The 17,523-nt window shown below is 38.6% G+C and overlaps 2 protein-coding genes across 17 annotated transcripts in view; one reads left to right on the top strand and one right to left on the bottom strand.

Moving 5' to 3' along the window:
- The window catches only part of DGLUCY (D-glutamate cyclase), a 48,544-nt gene extending 32,174 nt beyond the window's left edge, over positions 1-16,370 (top strand). For all 12 annotated transcript variants that reach the window (XM_074542480.1, XM_074542473.1, XM_074542477.1 and 9 more), the window contains 7 exons: positions 613-804; positions 2,637-2,897; positions 3,940-4,039; positions 5,663-5,811; positions 10,641-10,760; positions 11,572-11,723; positions 16,147-16,370. In XM_074542480.1, the coding sequence (XP_074398581.1) occupies positions 613-804; positions 2,637-2,897; positions 3,940-4,039; positions 5,663-5,811; positions 10,641-10,760; positions 11,572-11,723; positions 16,147-16,290 (1,118 nt within the window). In that variant the 3' untranslated portion in view covers positions 16,291-16,370. The remainder of the gene's footprint in view (positions 1-612; positions 805-2,636; positions 2,898-3,939; positions 4,040-5,662; positions 5,812-10,640; positions 10,761-11,571; positions 11,724-16,146) is intronic.
- Positions 16,371-16,502: 132 nt separating this feature from the next.
- The window catches only part of GPR68 (G protein-coupled receptor 68), a 30,467-nt gene continuing 29,446 nt past the window's right edge, over positions 16,503-17,523 (bottom strand). For all 5 annotated transcript variants that reach the window (XM_074542486.1, XM_074542484.1, XM_074542485.1 and 2 more), the window contains one exon: positions 16,503-17,514. The gene's annotated coding sequence lies outside the window, so the exon portion shown is untranslated. The remainder of the gene's footprint in view (positions 17,515-17,523) is intronic.

The following is a 17,523-nucleotide window of genomic DNA, read 5'->3' as shown; positions in this document are numbered from 1 at the left end:
GGAAGGGTACCAGAGTTCCATTCTTAGGCTGCCTCAAGTTTAGACTTGTTGTCATTATATTGCAAAGGTTCCGTATTGCTAGAGTTTCGTACCTCCTTGATGTTTCTCACAGGCAGCTCCTCTAGGCAGTGACTCTCCCTCATGCTCACAGCAGCCAACTGACTCCAGCTTCCCTCAGTCAACCAATCCACTCTTTTATAACACTCTTTATCTTATTGGATACAGCTGTGGCCAGTTAAAATCAGGCCTGCTCCTAATCCTTAATAATTGGCTCAGCTGCAACTCTTTAGGGGGTAAGATAACTTTCTATACTATCTTTATTTACTTATGGTCTATCCACCTACATAGACCAAAGAGGACATTGTGGAAAAAACTGATCCCAACCCACATGAGCTTTTTAAAAGTGAAAAAATTTTCAGATGTACATGTGTACATTTCTTTCTCAAAGTGTATTAATTGCACCAACGTAACTTAAAATATCACCTGTTTTTGTAAGTGTCATCAGGCAGAGACTCTGTTGTTATATTAAGTGGCTTTTTGAAACTTTATCATGCCTATAATTTGTTACATTGCAATAATAACATTTAACTGAAGCCTTTTCATTCATTTTAGGAGCTCCGTTAGCTTTTACCAATTCTCCTGACTGCACATTCGTTACCGACCTAGAGAGAGGTACAGTCAGCTCCTCAGGAGGAGCCCCACAGGTCCACTGCATCTCTCGAGATCCTCTGCATTTCAGCATTGTGTCAGCAGAAGCAGCCCAAAAGATAAATACTCTGGAGACCCTAATTGGAGTAGATCCAGGTATAAACAAAACCTGTCTCCCTTTAATGAGTTTGTTATGGGGTAGATACCACCTATCTGGCCTTTTTAGATATTTTAAATTCAAGAACACAGTAAGAATCTAAGGAGGATTTTAAGAATTCTTTATGGAATACAGTGAGTTTATATGAAGTACAGAGTGCCTCAGCTTGCTGGTAACAGCTACATGGGTGTTCCCTGTGGAATAAATAGCACATTTCTTTACATATATTCATGCCTACTGTGGTCCTACCAGAGAATTCCAGTAGTTGCATGTGTTTTTCAGACACCACTCTGACAGTAGAATTATATTAATTTCTGCTGACATCTCCATTACTGACGTGTTGTATGATGGACCAAAGTGACCATGTCCCCACAGAAGTTTGAGTGGTGGGACTGTCTGTGTGTGCAAGGAAGGGAGGGAAGTAAAGGCACACTGAGTAGTGCAGCCATTCCTAAAATACACACTGAGCCTGTCCCCTCTGGCTGCTGTAAAGTCTGAGCTCAGTGTGCCATAAATTTTCTGAAATCCTCTGTAGGCAGTAGTGGAAAACAGCTTACACCCAGTACTCCCAAGCTCTGGGTTTGGGCTGTGTGCATACATTTGGGTCTGTTTATTTTTACTCACAAGGCCTCTTCTTTCCCACTCTCTGGAGCTGGCTTGGCATGATGCCATGCTCTGCAGAAATACAGTTCCTAACTTAAAAGTTAGCTCATTTTATTGCTAAGGGAGAGTACAGTACTTTGTCTCAGTTAATATACCCCACTTCTCAGAGACTTGTATTCTGCTTATGTTAACTTTAAGTTTTCTGAACTTTTTTCTCTGTCCATTATCTGTGTATTGCCTGTGTGTTATTTAGGAGAAACAGAAGGAGAAATGCCAAAGGGGAAAATGAGGACAAAAAGAGGAAAATGTGGGGGTCAGGGGAGCAAGAAGGATGAATCTGTGAGGAGACTGGAAAACACCAGTGAAGGCTTACCTCAATAAGCCCATCATGCTGGTACTCATGGTTTTCTTGAGTACTAGCAAACCGAAAGTACTGAGCTGTGAACTTTTTTCCAAGTGACAGGGAAGGAACATGGGATAGGAAGTGTTTGAGCAGTGAAAGCCATACCCAGTATTGCCTATTTAGGGACTGACCCATGAGAAGAGACTCCTGTTAATATTCACCTATTTCTCAAGGTCTGATAATGTGGTTCTCTGCTACATGAAGTGTTACAAGAACTTCTAGTAGTCACCTGGATACCACTGCATTAACTGAGTTTATGAAGTCCCCAGGAAACTTACAATGTCTCTGAAACCTCACTTCTGAGGTTAATAATTTCATTAGGTGAAATTTATTTGGTAATTAGCTCTTCCCGAAGGGGACAGAGTTAAATAGAGACAAAGGATCAGTTCATACATCTGAAGTCTGCATCAGAACTTCTGTAAGGTCTGGGATGCTTGAGTTGCAATCCAGCTTCAGTAGCTAAACATGGTCTAGCAGGACTGTCAAAGGAAAACACAGGGCCTAAGGAAAGGAAACAATATGCAATAAGCAATCAGAAAAAGCTATTTACACTTATACCTAGAAAAGCTAGGTATAATAATTTTCAAAAGCTGACCTGACCATTCTTAACCTGGAAGCACGGCCCATTATCTTCATTACTCATATCCTAGATCTCTTGGGTTTCCTGAGGAAATTACCCCAATTCCTGCCTTGACCAGAGGTTTCTCTCTTTTATTTTTTTAACCCATTTTATGTCACTAAAGCACGTACTTTCATCCAGAGGGAAACTTGAAAAGGAGAGTGATGCACTGAAGTGTACTGCTCTCTTTCAACCCTCTCGTCCAGGGGAGCGGGGGATCGGGCACCTGCGGCGGCAGGGGGAGCTGCTGGCGGCCAGCCTGGCCCTGTCGCGGGCGGGCTCGGTGCTGGTGACCACGGGCTTCCCCACGCACTACAGCCACCAGCCCCCCGAGGAGAACGACGGCCCCCCGGGGGCCCTGGCCATCGCGGCCATGCTGCAGGCCCTGCAGAAACGAGTTGCCATGGTTACGGATCGCAGAGCCATGGAGCTGAATACAAAGATTATTGAAGAAGCTGTTCAACTAGGTAAGAGACATGGGGTTTTCAGTTTTTTATCTTGCTGATTTCAGCCAAGATTTGCTTCAGGTTTTTTTGGAATAAGATCCCAATATTACCAGGTAGGACGTGCTGCTGGGCCAAAGGCAGCAACTGTGGTGTTTCACCTCAGGGGACACCTTTAGCTGGCTGGATGTAGCAGCTAGGCACTGGAAAGACGCCAGGCTTGTAGAAACTCAGTTTACCTCTGGTGGAAAGGCTTCAGACGACGGTGAAGACAAAAGGAGCGGATTCCGTCAGAGGGTTTAATCCAGAGTTTTATTCCGTGGTCACACACATCTGAATCTTGGTAACAGCTCCAACAGAATAAAAGAGACGTGGTCCTGACTCAATTTAAGCTCAGGGACAGGGGGAGGGGAAGGGACAGGTGAGCACCAACCAGGTGGGAGGAGGAGGGTCCCAGGGGACAAGGGACACAGGGACAGGCCAATGACCCCAGGCCTGAGGGGCATCCTTTGAAAGTGACCAACCACACAATGGGCCTTGCTGGAATGTTAAGCCTGACTGACAGAACTCACTCAGCAAGGAGGCGAGGGGGAAGGGAGAGAGGTATTGCCACACCTGGGAAGGGACTGGGAAGTAAAACAGGAAATAGGCTCTCACTGCAACAAGTTTTAATCTGTCACTTAGTCCAGGACATTTTTTTCCCCAGAGAATGAATCAGAATTCATCCTCTAAGCCCTGCTCATCATTGCTATGATGACATTTTGTTAACCTAGCTGGCATCAACGTAATGTGTACATAGCTGAGTACTGATTCTGGATGTGATAAATTGCGGATGTCTGTTCTTACTCTTGTAAACCTGTTTTCTACTTCAAGGTCCCATTTAGCAGCATTTACATCGAAACAAGTTTAAATTAAAGTAAGGATCTAGGGAGCTCATAAGAACTGTGTAAAGACCTTGAATTTTTACTATTCTAGCAATTTTGCTTTCTTTTTTTTTTTTTTTAAGTTACTCAAAGATACATTAAAAAAATATGTAGTATCTGAATTTCATTTTGCTTTCTGGTAGGAATCCTGAAGAAGCCCATCCCTCTATTGAGTTATCAAAGGGAAAATGCCAATTCAGCGTTAATGTTTTTGTGTGAGAATGGGAATCCTGCAAGACCTAGGTATGTGCATTCAGTTTTTGAGAATGGGTCACACCTCTACTATGCAAAATTATAATAAAAATAAGGACTGTGGTCTAAGAAGGCACAATGGCTGCAAATAAATCCTTAAGACTTTGAATGCACAGAGCAAACTTTGAAGCCAAACACTGTTATTGGAGCATACACTGAGTACAGAATTCCACATTACTCTGCAATTATGCACTTCTGGAGTACAAAAACTAAACAATTCTTCATATATCAATAGTTCTTTTCCTTCAAAGAATTTCTAAAATATTTTCAGCTGTTATTTATAAATATATATGCACACACTATATATTATTTTACCATTTTTTAAATCAGTGAGAAGATCAAAAATTATTATATCAAAGTCAGTGAAAGAGCTAAGGAGCATGCTGTGGAGAGTGTGCATTTTCTAGATCTTTAGCTCTAGTCTGACAGCTAGGGAATCTGATCTGACTTAATAAAATGTCATGTGTTTGTAATGGTGTGATTAGGGTAAATGCACTGGAGAATTTGCTAAGTAGCTGCATGCTCATTTCATTACTTAAAATGCAAGTTATATTTCCTTGAAGTAGGCGTACATTGCTCATTTTTATTGATCTTTCCTTGTAAAGCATTTTAATATAGTTGCCCTCAGTTTGCATTCTTGAATAAAAAGGTCTTTCACCCTGGTATTTGCTTCATTAACTTATTGAATTCTCATCTCTTTCCACAGGTTAGTGGGTACTGTAACAATATGCATGATACTGTCTTTATTTTTTATGTGTTATTTTAAAAATGTCTTTTATAGCTATGCTTAATTAAAGTATAGGCATATTATATTTAAATTGGTCCCTTAGTCCCAAAAGGCTGAAGGAAGTATTTGTTTTAAGTAAACAAGTTACCTGCTAAAGGTCTCTGGAATCCCTGTAGATACCCACCCACAAGAACATTAAGTAATTCAGCAGAAGTGGTAACCTCTTAACAGTAAAATCAGAGAAACAGAAGCAAAATAACTTAATTCTAACATACAGTGGCAGAACTGAGCACTATAGTTCTACTTAAAATGTAGGACAGCTGCAGTACATCTGTCTACTTTCATAAGCACCAAAACAGCCATGCACTTAAAAATAAATCCTCCAAATCTAAGGACTCAAACATTGCCTAACTAGAAACTGATGAATATTTGCCAAGAAATGTACTTTAAGCAGAGAATATATTTGCACTAATAAGGATTTAGATGATCATTAATTTTCCACTTTTTGCTTTCTTTGAATGCACTTACAGAGACTAATATTTTAGAAGATACTCTCTGCTTTAATGTGAAGCAGAGCCAGGCCAGATGGCTGACCCAAAGGATTGCTGGCTAGGAGGATTGCAGGAACTTCTCAATTTCTTGGTAGCAAATGTGGTTTAGGGGAGCTGCAGTAAAGCTATTTAAAAAACCCTAAACTAACCTTTGGGAAAAAAAAAAAAAAACATAGACAACTACATTCAGAAATAACAAAACAGTGTCCAAGTTTTACCTTGAATCCCAAATGATCAAGAAGTAGAACCAAGCACAAGCAGCCATCAGAAGTATTTTTCATGTGAAAATCACAGCTTTGAATTCTCCCCTCTGTTTTTTCACTCACCTCTGACCAGATTTGATCACCTGGTAGCCATAGAACGTGCTGGGATGGCTGCTGATGGCAATTATTACAATGCCAGGAAAGTTAACATTAAACATCTCGTGGATCCCATAGATGAGCTATTTTTAGCTGCACAAAGCATTCCAGGAATCACAACAACAGGTGAGTGTGAGTTTGTGTGATGTTCTCAGAAGCAAGAGAAGCACAGAGCAGGAGCTCCTACTGGTATTGAAGAGGAGCAGGAGGCAGGTGCTGAGTGGCTGCTTTCAGGCTGCAGCTGTTTGTTGGGATTGGATTTGAAGACACTGTTGCTGGAGAAAAATTACAGGTTTCTATTGAGGGATTCTCACAGCCAGAAAAAAAAAAAAATTTATTTCAAAGTTATTTAAGGACAAAAAGGAAAAAAAAAAGCAAGTCCAAATGTATTACCTAGACACAAATCTATGTACATACACTCTAAGTGCAGTTTTTGATAGTGACTTTATTCTGTATTTTTTTGTGTTGAAAGCAACATAGAACATAAATGATTGTTGGATGGTAGCATTCTTTTTTAAAGTATTGGTTTTATGATTGTTGCACCTAAGTTAAAACAGCAGTCTGGACAGAGTCTTTGTTTATATTGTCCTTAGCAGTACATTCCTTTAAGCAGGGATTACATAGTTGCATCTATTAAAATAGTGCCTTCTCTAACAAAATCCATGAGTACAGTAAGAATCTTGAAAGGAATGCCTTGTCCTTCCCACCAAAATAACACTGGCCTTTGCTAATACTTAGAATGAGAATGCTTTGGTTGCCTCTCTTTAGGCAACAAACTTTTTTTTCTTGAAAACTTATTTATATCTGGTTTGGAAAAAATATACCATAGACCATTGTACAATATCCTTGTACAATGAAATGCTTCCTGCTACCGTGTGTGGCCCAAATGACAGTTTTGGAGATATAGCATCTCTATGAATATTAAAATCAAATTAGAAATAAGTACCCATACCAGACTGATTTCTGTCATATCTGCTGATTTAGCTTTTTTTCTTCTTACATTGCAGTGGACTCACTCCTAAGTATTATCAAAAGCATGGGAACTTTCGCTTCTCTGTTTTGCTGGTTTTCAATTGTTTCCACAGAATTTAGAGAGCTTCTACAGAGATAATGCATAGTCTGATTTCACTCTATTGTTATGATTTAAAAGCTGTGTAGCAGAGGACTTCACTGATATGTGTTATTATTGTAAAATTTGCAATACTTTGTATTTGAATTTAATTCAGGGTTTTTTCCTCTTCATAAGATGTACCTTCCAACATTCAAAAGGAAGCACTCTAGATGGCACTGTCTTGGCAGTCTCAAGAGGACAAAGATTGACTAAGTATTATAAGCATTATATAGGAAAAGCTCTGTTTTATAAAGATGTCTAGCAATTGCCTCAGAGCTTCATCTGCTGCTGTTAGTTTCGACTCCTGTCCCTGATTTTAGGTTGTTGATAAAAGAATTTGATCTCTTCAGCTACTTACATAACATCACAACCTGATTTCTTTAGTAAAAATACCCTAATCTCTTCAAATATCTCCCACAGCAGCTCAAAGTATACTATTCATTTACTGGAGTTTGGAATGTTCTGCCAGCTGAGAATTTGAATCTGTTCAGCAGAATGCGGTTTGTTTCAAACGTTCTCTAAATATTCAAATATACTATGAAATGTCATTAATAAAAAATACCACAGGCTTGTGAAGAAGAAGAAAAGCAGTTATTCAGATTCAGTGTGTCTCAGTGCTGTGAACTTTATCTAAAGAGATTTCTGCATAGAAAATGGTTTAACAAGTCAGAGGCTTTAAAGGACAATGAAGGGATCTGCTCTGTTCTCCTATGGCATTTATGTAAGTGGATATTCTGCTCTGGAGAACTGACTGGGTGTCTGTAAGAAAGCAATGTAATTGTTTCTTACATTGTCTGTTATCCAGCTAACATTTCTTGTTTTGCTGATCACATTCATTTTTTGTGTCTGTTATTTTGATTGGGTAGCAATTTCTTGGGTTGGATGTTGGGTTTTTCAGTGTATTTCTGCCAAGTGTAGTTTAACTTGGCCACTCTGGCCTTTGGGTTTTGTCTCCCATTACTGATAGCAACGTGTTGCTGCTGATGAGGATGATTTTTTTTTTCTGGTGGGGCTGTCTTCAACTTTCTTTGTGGTCAGTAGGAATTTGGAGGCATATGACTAGTTCCAGAATAAATGCAAATATTGTACAGAATTAGGGCGGAGTACTTGAATAACCTTATAGGCTAGAATACCAGAAAGATCAAGTTTTCAGCCTACAGAAATTCTTTATATAGTGTGCTCTGTGGCAAGAAGCACTGTGTCAGTAGGTGGAGAGGGGAAATGTTAGAACATTTGTTACATGCTGATTAATTGCTGTCAAGTGTTGCATTTAAAACAAGATCTGTGTTTTTTAAAAAAAAATCTGATCTGGTAGTTTGACCACAGACCAAGCATGAGCAATGCCTGAATTGTATGGGTACTGACATCCTAAAACTCAGGGAGTGAGGAACAGCCTTGAGGAATTCACAGAGTAAGAAGCCACGAAAGGCTGAGTTTGGAAGGGACTCATTTTCTACATAAGTCTGAAAGAAAAGATTAAGAAATGTTACTGGAACCACATATTATTTTTTCAGCTGTCATACAACTGACATAGCTATCTGCTATTTATATAGGAGCTAATTAAAAGCCTTCCAAAGTACTTCATGAAAAAATGGGGTCACACGTTTTCCTTTCATACAAAAGATTTTTAGCACAGAAGACTGATATCTCCTGCATATTTCATGAATGCAGTTTCAGAAAACAATGTAGTCAGTGGGAACTTGCATGGAAGATCCAGCAGAACTATTTTTCCTTTGCCTGGAAAGAAATTGGGCCTTTAGAAGAGGACTCATCTTGCCTATTTTCAGACATCTATATTTGAGATGTCTGCCTTGGGGTGAGATGAACTGAATGTGTGAAGGGAGTGTTTCTTTCTGCTGACTTTAAAAGCAGCAAAGCTGACTGGCTCATGTATGGATGGCTGTGTTGCACAGGTGAATTTCACCCTGGGATCTGCAGTAAAGTACAGTTCTCTGGCAATGTGTGGAGGAAGAAGAAAACAGATGGGAGAGGAGACTTTCCAGTGGGGTGTTCTTTTCCTCCCAGTGTCACACAAACGGGATCCATCCACAGCAATAGATCTACTCATGGTGCAGCCATCCTGGTGACAGGACTCCCACAAAGACAGGAAAAGCAAAGCAGGGCACACAGAAAAAGCCCTGAGCAATGGAGCAGTATATTTCAGTTAAATAAACTGTTGGTTATTTTCATGGGACAAGAATTCATCACAGCCCTTTTAAAGAATGTTGAGAGCAAAAATTTTAATTTTGAGTGTAATAAAAAGCAGAATATTGTGTGTGACTCTTACAAAGCAGTAAAACTTCCATGTTTATATATGAGGATAGAAGCACCAGGATTATATCAATACCTGTTTGAAAAGTACTACCAATAAAGAGATTTTTCAAAGCACCATTAACTCCCAATGGCGAAATAAATGTGAGCAGATTATTAAAGCAGACAAAAAAGAGTAGCTGTTCCATGGCAAATCCTTTTATGTAAGCTATGTGTCACTCAGTTACACCCTGCTTGACTGGATAGACTTAAGGAATCAAATAAAAATTGCTGCTGAGAAATAACTTTCCATTTCACTTAAGAAGAAATTTGCTACAGACACATGAGATATTTATGCAATTACTAAAAGTGTTAAATTTACCAGTTTTCAGGCCTTGAAATGTAAATTATAAATATTGTAATTTCTCTGCTGTAACACATACTATGCATTAGAGCACAGTCACATTTCAAATTCAAATCTGATACATCACAGTGAGGACTTGGAGCTCTTCACTGTTCTGTTTCACAGTCATGGTCAGGGATTTTTCTGTAAAATCTTCAAATTGAAGAAGATGCCATTCAGACTAACAGATGAAAGAGAAATTGTAATTTCCAACTCAATAGTAATAATAATGTATTAATAATTTTAAATAATAAATAATTTTAGTATGTTTTTTAATATATTGATAAGAGACTAGAGGTACTATCCAGCTTTTATGTGAACTGCTAGTTTATATATTTTGCTCATCTCCAGAATGTCATCTGACAACTTTATGTCCTAAATATCAGGTTGCCTAGAATTTTCCTGAAATTGCATAGATCTCATTGATTTCACTAAAAGCACTAAGACAAATACGCAGTATTTCTATTTGTGCAACAAAAATCTAGGTCCCACATCAGTATATAAGAAAATTAAAATAAATAAAGATTTTTTTTGGTAAGTGATGTGGAAAATGAAAACAGTAATAGTATATGGGGCTGGCCTCTTTGTGTACTGCAGCACATGAAGGATCTGTATCAAACAGGTGGGCACTGCAGTCAGGCCTGCTTCTGCCCAAATCCTTATGGATATTTTTGCTTGTCTTTCTGCAATAATTGTTATTTCTATTCGGTTTTTTTGATTAAAGCTTGTAACAAGCCAAGGTTTTCTATGTTTGCTTTATCATATAGTTGTTGGCTGATTTCTCAGCTTGATTTGGGTTTAGTTTTCTGTCTTCTTTCTTTATTTGTGATTATGTACTTGTGATAACACATTATATAGAGCACTCATGTGAGGCCTTCCGTAAGCAAAGTTCACTGTCTTGATTCTGTCTGCAGTTCACCACTTGATAACTGTGATTTCTTTTGCATGCAGGCAATGTACAGTGTACATTGCATGATAAACTTAGGGGTTGGCATGTAATAGATAATTCTTCCAGCTATTTCATTCAGAGTCTTCTGTTTTTAGGTGCTGTGGATGAAAAAAGGATAAACCATCTCATATGGAGCTATGAAATATCACAGCAACTGTGGGGAAGAAATTGGATGTTTTCTAAAGGGATTGTCAGTTTTATGCTGTGTTCATACTCATTTTGTCTTTTTCCCTTTTATAAAGGTGTTGGAGATGGAGGAAATGAATTAGGAATGGGCAAAGTCAAAGATGCTGTGAAGAAGCACATAAAAAATGGAGATGTTATAGCTTGTGATGTTGAAGCTGATTTCACTGTTGTAGCTGGTAAGGGATTTTTGGTGGGGTGGGAGAGTAGCTGATGTTTGGGAATAGAACTGACAAGAAAACATTTATCTTTCCAACTAATTTTTTTTTGGCCCTTTCCAAGTCATCCTCAGCAAACTGAGGATCTGTCTCTGTATTATGGTAATTTTCTGAAGCGTTAAGCACATGTTGCTTCAGAAGAACTGACTGAAAATTGAGAATATTCCATGAACAAAGTGCACTTAATTGGAAATAGCTGGGAAAAATCCTGCATGCTTTTGGAAAATCACACATTATATAAAATCATAGAACCATGGAATCCTAGAATGGGTTGGGTTGGAAAGGGCCTTGAAGATCATCCAGTTCCTACTCCCCCTGCCATGGGCAGGAAACCTTTCACTAGACCAGGTTACTCTTTAACAAATATTAATAAGGAAGACTGCAGAAGTGATCTATGTGGGGACTAAAATGTCTGTGCACATAAACATTTTCATTATAATTGATAAACTTCTGTTTAGTGTGGGCCCTATCAGGCATAAATTAGTCATATTGCCCCTTTACAAAGAGATAAGTTCTTTCAATAATCACTCAAGGACAATTGTATGTTCTTGATGTTCAAAAGTTGAATGTTATAGTTAAAATTCTGTTTTACACCAGCATGAAATGAAATTCCCAGTGAGAGAGGGATGTTCAGCACAGACCAACTTCAGGACTGGATGGTCTGAGTTGTCCTTGGGCTCAGGTTTCTCCGTTCTAAGCCAGGTGTGTGTGGCACACTCTGGGCACTCGGAGCCAGTTTGTGCAGGTTGGTTTCACGGGTCTCTCTTTGCAGGTGTGTCTAACTGGGGTGGCTATGCCATTGCCTGTGCCCTGCACGTGCTGCGTTGCTGTGCCACCCACGAGCGGTACCTGCGCTGCGCCCTTGGCTGCCCGCGCGCCCCGAGCCAGCGGCCCTGGCTGCCAGCACTGCCCTCCGTCCCCAAGGTACCCCCGTGCCCAGGGCTGGGCTGTGGGACAGTGCTGAATCCTGCCTGGGCTGGCTCAGGGCCTCACCTCCACAGGGTCTTTGGGTGCTTCGGGGGTTCCTCGTGAAGGAGCGGCCGCACTGCGCTTAGGCTGTTTTGCACAAAGGAGACAGATTGCAAATAAAAATCCTGCAGTATGAATGTGTTCATGTCTTGTGGCTTCAAGCAGAAGACAGTGCTACAATTTTATGGGCAATGCAAGAGATACAGTGATTAAAATTCCCTGTTTGCTTCCTTAGTATCATTCATGATTTTATAACCCTCTGTTGTAGTGTCCTTTAGATGTCTGCTTCCAAAATCAAAAGCCACAGTTCTTATGCAGTAGCCACTCCATACTTCTGATCTTTGTACCTTCCCCCTTTTCTAGTTTGCTGGAGCCTTTCTACAATTAGTTTTGAATGTTTCTAAATTGAAGTTGGAGAAAAACTTGTACATGAATATTTTTAAATGTGTTTTGACTAATGCAGCTCTGTACAGTGTGATATTCTGGGAATGCAAAGGTTTCAGACTGAGAAAAAGTAAAATAACTGAGAGGGGTGAGAAATGACTCTGATCTGTGCTCATCCTGCGAAGCACGTGCCTCTATTTTTAACTTGACAGTGGTTAAAAAAAAATCTGTCTATACACACACACACACCCCTAATGATTAAATAAGATTTGTTCCACAACTTTGCAATAAATTAGGAGCTTCAAGATTTCAAGATTCCGCTTTATTAGCAGAGTTGGACAAACCCATTAAGTGTGTGATGTCCAAGAATGCTAAGCAAAATGCAATCCATCTACCATAGCTACTGCCCAAAACAAAGAAGTTTTTCTCCTGAGATGATTGGACATTCTGCATGAAATTCCAACAAAGCACATTTTAAGTATTTTAGAGTAGATCCCACTTTTTTTTTTTTTTTTTTAATTCTTGCTATCTTAGTTTTTCATCTAAAGGTCATAAAACTGAAACTGATCCCAACACTTGGCATAGCCATATAGCTTAACAAAGCTTACATGGCCCTTTTCAGCAGTCTTTTTTATAAAACAGATTAATTATTTTTCAGTTTTCAGTGTTTTTTCCAGTTGCATCTACTGATTTTTGACCTTTAAATTAATGCATCCTAAAATGACTATGATCAAAATTCCTGGTAATGAGCTAGTGTAATTAAATGTTATATTGTGTACAGGAAAACCTTGTTTTTGTTTTACTAAGCTATACAGCTGGGAATATTAATGATCCAATAATGGGCTACTGAAAGTGCAATACTAAAATCTGTTGAGATAAAATTAATGGAAACAGTTCTGTGGAGGAGAGAAAATGACAAAATGTCTGACAAGAAAATATGATATCTTTAATTATAAATCACACAACAATGAACAGTGCAGAAGATTGAATACATTAGTATTCACATACTCCATTAGTACAAAAAATCAGACCATTTCTGTTTATCTGGCTACTTTTTGCAAAATTCAGCTTCAGTTAATGCTACAATAATTGCCCTAATGAGACAAAGAGCAATACCACACAGATCCATCTTGGTGTTTGTATTTGTGATTGTAACTGGAAAGAGGACATTAGGAGGAGTCCCTTAGCACCAGACAGCTTTCTTATAGTGTGTTGTATTTTTCTTCAAAAAATGGCACTTCCATGAATGCTGTAGGTCATAATCACTAAGTGAAGACTTCCTCTGAAACACCAACATTATTTCCTTTCAGGCTGGTGTTCAAACAGTGTCAGGATTGCACTGCCAAACCCCAGAAGTGCAGAGCTCTCCCTCCCACTGAGCAGCAAACTGAGATTGCTGAGTTCCTGGATTTCCACACAATTTAGTGAGATGCTGCAAAGCATTTGTTCTGTGCTGAGAACTGCAGGAGCAGGAAACAGCTGGACCTAAACAATCTTTGCTTGCCTTTACCTTTGCTTACCTAATAATTTGATTATGGTATTGGCTTGGTTTTTCAGATGTTCATAGTGCTGTTACACCAAAGTGACTGCAATGAAATTAATTCATTCATACATATCCAAATGTAGCTAATGCTGAACACCCTACAGTCAACTCTGCATTTCATTGCACCTCACAAAGAGGTTCATATATCAAGCATTTGTTCTTTTACTGAACTGTTTATTAATGGCAACATATTAGCTGTATAGTATTATTTTTAAATTATTACCTATAAGAATATGAATTATATTATAAATATATAAAGGTGTGACATATTTTTAGTGTGCTTAATTAGCTTTGTCTAAGGAAGTTTTCCTCCTTGAGTAAAGCACAAACTAATGAGATATTTGTCTATTAATATGATTATTTTTCCAGTTACCCCACTCCCAACATAATTATTTAGTAAAGAGAAAGCTGTGGTCAAATTGCAGCACTGTACAGCTATTTTATGGCAGGCTATGGTTTATCAGGCATAGTTATGTAGTATTAAACAAGCAAACTTTTTTACCTCATATACGCAGATCAGAGAGCTCTAATATGTAAATATGTAGCACAAACTATTCATATTAGGGATTACATTTTGTGTATCCAATTTAGGTGCCTCTTTTGTGACAGGAGAGATCTCCTTTGCCCTTTTAGATACACTTAGTGCTAAGAGAAACCTCTGTTGTGCAGAAAGATCAGTTGTATATATTTGCATTTATGTATATGATCATTCATATGATATAAACTGATGTGCATTTATAATTATATTAATTATAAAGTAGCAAATTTATGCTAGTAGTGTATCCAGATAATTTCCTTAAATAGCTGTGTCACTGCTGACACCATGTAACTTTGCATATTTTTCCTTTAGTAGAAAACCAGAGCCTCATTTAATTTTGTTGCAGCTAAGAATTAGGATGATTTACCAGGAAATAAAAGACACATCTTTAGAAAGTGCATTCAGAGAGCAGGTTACAAGATTAAACTGGATTGATCACACAGGGCATGCTTTGCTTCATTCAGAAATGATTATATTTTGGCCATTTTACCATTAGGTAAAATACAACTATATTGTGTCTCAATTCAGATCCACAGCTACTGTATTCTTTGTGGTTTAGAAGTGTTCCTAGAAAAAATTCTAGCATTTGATAAGAGAAAATTAGATATTTTAACATTCCTTTTTTTCATCATTCATGTGTGTGCAGGAGATAGAGAACTTCTGCTAGGTTATTGTGTGGTTATGTAAAATGTGAAGTGTTCAAACCCAGAGAACTCCTTGTCAAGGACACTGGTAGGAATGTTGCAGTAGCAATTTGCATGGAAATGGAAGTGGCACAGTAGGCAAGGCTCAGAAAGGGCATTCCTAGTAAAGAAAGAGAGGAAAAGAGGAAGGAAAAGGAAAAGAGGAAAAGATAGATAGGTGAGTGTTTCATGGTCTTATATAACCTATCACAGGGTTGGCATAGGGAAAGCTAAGAAGTGACCAGGTTTTTAGTTTTCTTAGACTTTTATTAACAGAATTCAAGGAATAAATTCTCACTATAGTAAATGCTAAAAAATAGGAAGTCTTACTGTGTACATTTCATGGCAAATGAAAAGCAGAGCAGTTTATGCCAGACATACATTCACTTGAAACCAGATCTTCAAATTTCACTGTTCCTGTGTTTTTTTCAGAGCTCATTTTATCCCGTCTTTTCATCTCACAATGCTAACTGGCCCATAGCTCACAAAAAAAGGATTTTGTTCCCTCTGTGTACTTTTGCAGCTCAACTTGGAACACACTTTGTTATCTGCTTATATTAGTTAAGCAAGAAAATAACTGTAGTTCTAAACAAAGCCTATGCTAGTTCAGAGCATGCCAAGGAAGCACAATTTCCGAGGTTGTTTTCTCCCCACTCCTTCCCTAAGCAACCAGAATTCTCATAAAATCAAAAATGAAAAGAGAAGAGAGTGCCAAAGCACAGAGAGATCAGAGAAGCTGCAGGAGAGGAAAGTGAATGTGCAGCCTATCCAGGTGCTCTCTGTAACCTTTTTTCCTGGTGCACCCTCCTTCCCTTCTGTCTTTTTCTATAAAAATGCAGCTGCAGCCAGCTGCCTGGCTGGGGAGACCACAGATGGACTTTTGAGATACTTTGGGTGGAGGTTCCTCTGATTCTGATTTAGGAATATAGGAACTTGAAACCAAGCAAAAAAAATGATATTTCTGAATTGACACTAATGTTCTGTTGGAAGCAGTGTGGAGAAAAGTAATATTCAGTGGTTAAGTAGCAGTTAAGATTATAAACCATCTGACACTCCCTGAGCTCCAGCTGCTACATACATATTCTTTGGGACAAGATAGTACTTGCAACTTGATGGCAAAATAAATATGAAGGATATGGTCAGTCTCTCCCAGAATTAAAACAAAGATCTTGATGACTGACCTTGTCTGATTCAGAATTTTAATTGTACTCTGTTTCTTTGTTTTTCAAGGAGGAAAAGCTTCTGAAAGCACTGGTGCAGCTCGGGGTCCGCAGTGGCAAAACTGCCAGTCTGGAGATGGAGGTGGATGGGCTGCCCTTCCACAGCACCCACTCACTGATGATTGAAAAGCTGCTGCAGGAGGCACAGCACTGACTGCCCCTAGTGATTTCTACATGAAGAGATGCTCCCATGTCATTTCCTTATTTTTGAGGCTCTCTCAAGATGTAAAAGATCAGAAAAAGATGGCTTTTCATCTCTGGTGTCTTGACCACACACAGCCTTTCATTGTTATCCTTACAACATCTCTGTGAAACAAGAAGAGGATATCATCATCCATTTGGCTTACCTTTCTTTTCTGTAATTTTATAATGGAAAATGGAATTTTGTAATTTTATAATGGAAAATTAATATTAAATGATATTATACAATAAGAGGTGATCTGGCTTTTACAAAGAAAGCATGAAATTACAATGAGATATTATTGCACTGCTGTTCTTGTTTTACTAACCTCATAACTGCAACAGGAAGTAACTTTCATAGCAACCTGGATTTAAAAATACTTGTGGTGAGGAAAACAGCTACAGTAGAGAGAGAAGATTCAAAACAAAACTGCAGTGTTTGATAGTGAGAGCTCCACTGCACACTTCCTGTAGCCCCTCTCAAACACTGTGTTCTTATGGTGGGGGATAGTTTGTGGAAGTGTGAGGGGAGAAGGAGAAAATTTTAACTGAACTAATGAAAATAAGGACAGCATTGCAGATCTTCTGTGTAGAGGGTTGGCTGTGTCATTACCCCCTGTCATATTAGTAATTTGCCACTTACATATTTTGCCACTTTATGGATAGTAGAGAAAATGTGTAGACATTTCAGAGTATCCTGCTGTTACAAAGAAATTAATTGAATACAAAATAATCATTAGAAATTAAAGCATGATTCTAAATGAATAAACATTTGCATTCAGCATAACATTATGTAAATAAACTTTTGCATGAATTCCTGTTGTAGAAGTTCAGCTCCTGACAAGACCAAGTGCAGTAACATTGAATTCTATCCCATAGGATTACTGACAAATGGTTGTGAACTGTGCCCAGCTTTTGTCATTCAAAGCTGTAATTTTACCTTAACTCCAGGTGGGTGGCAGGACTGCAGTTCTGCTGGCTGTCAGCCCTGCCAGCAGAGAGAGGGGGGTGCATTTGACACCACCCCTGGAGCACTGGTGCTTTTCCTGTCATGAAATGGAAGTTGCCTTCAGTTGGACTTTCAGCAGCAAGCAACACTTTATATCTCTTTTCCTTCCTGGCAGGTGAGTTTTATTTTCCTTCTTCAATACAAGACAAACAACTTAACTTTTTCAGAATGAGAAAAATAATTTCATAACTTTTTCAG

Source organism: Zonotrichia albicollis, chromosome 6, assembly GCF_047830755.1.
Source record: "Zonotrichia albicollis isolate bZonAlb1 chromosome 6, bZonAlb1.hap1, whole genome shotgun sequence".
Lineage (NCBI taxonomy): Eukaryota > Metazoa > Chordata > Aves > Passeriformes > Passerellidae > Zonotrichia > Zonotrichia albicollis.
The sequence above is the reverse complement of the archived record's forward strand: the minus strand, read 5'-3'. Positions and strand labels throughout refer to the sequence as shown.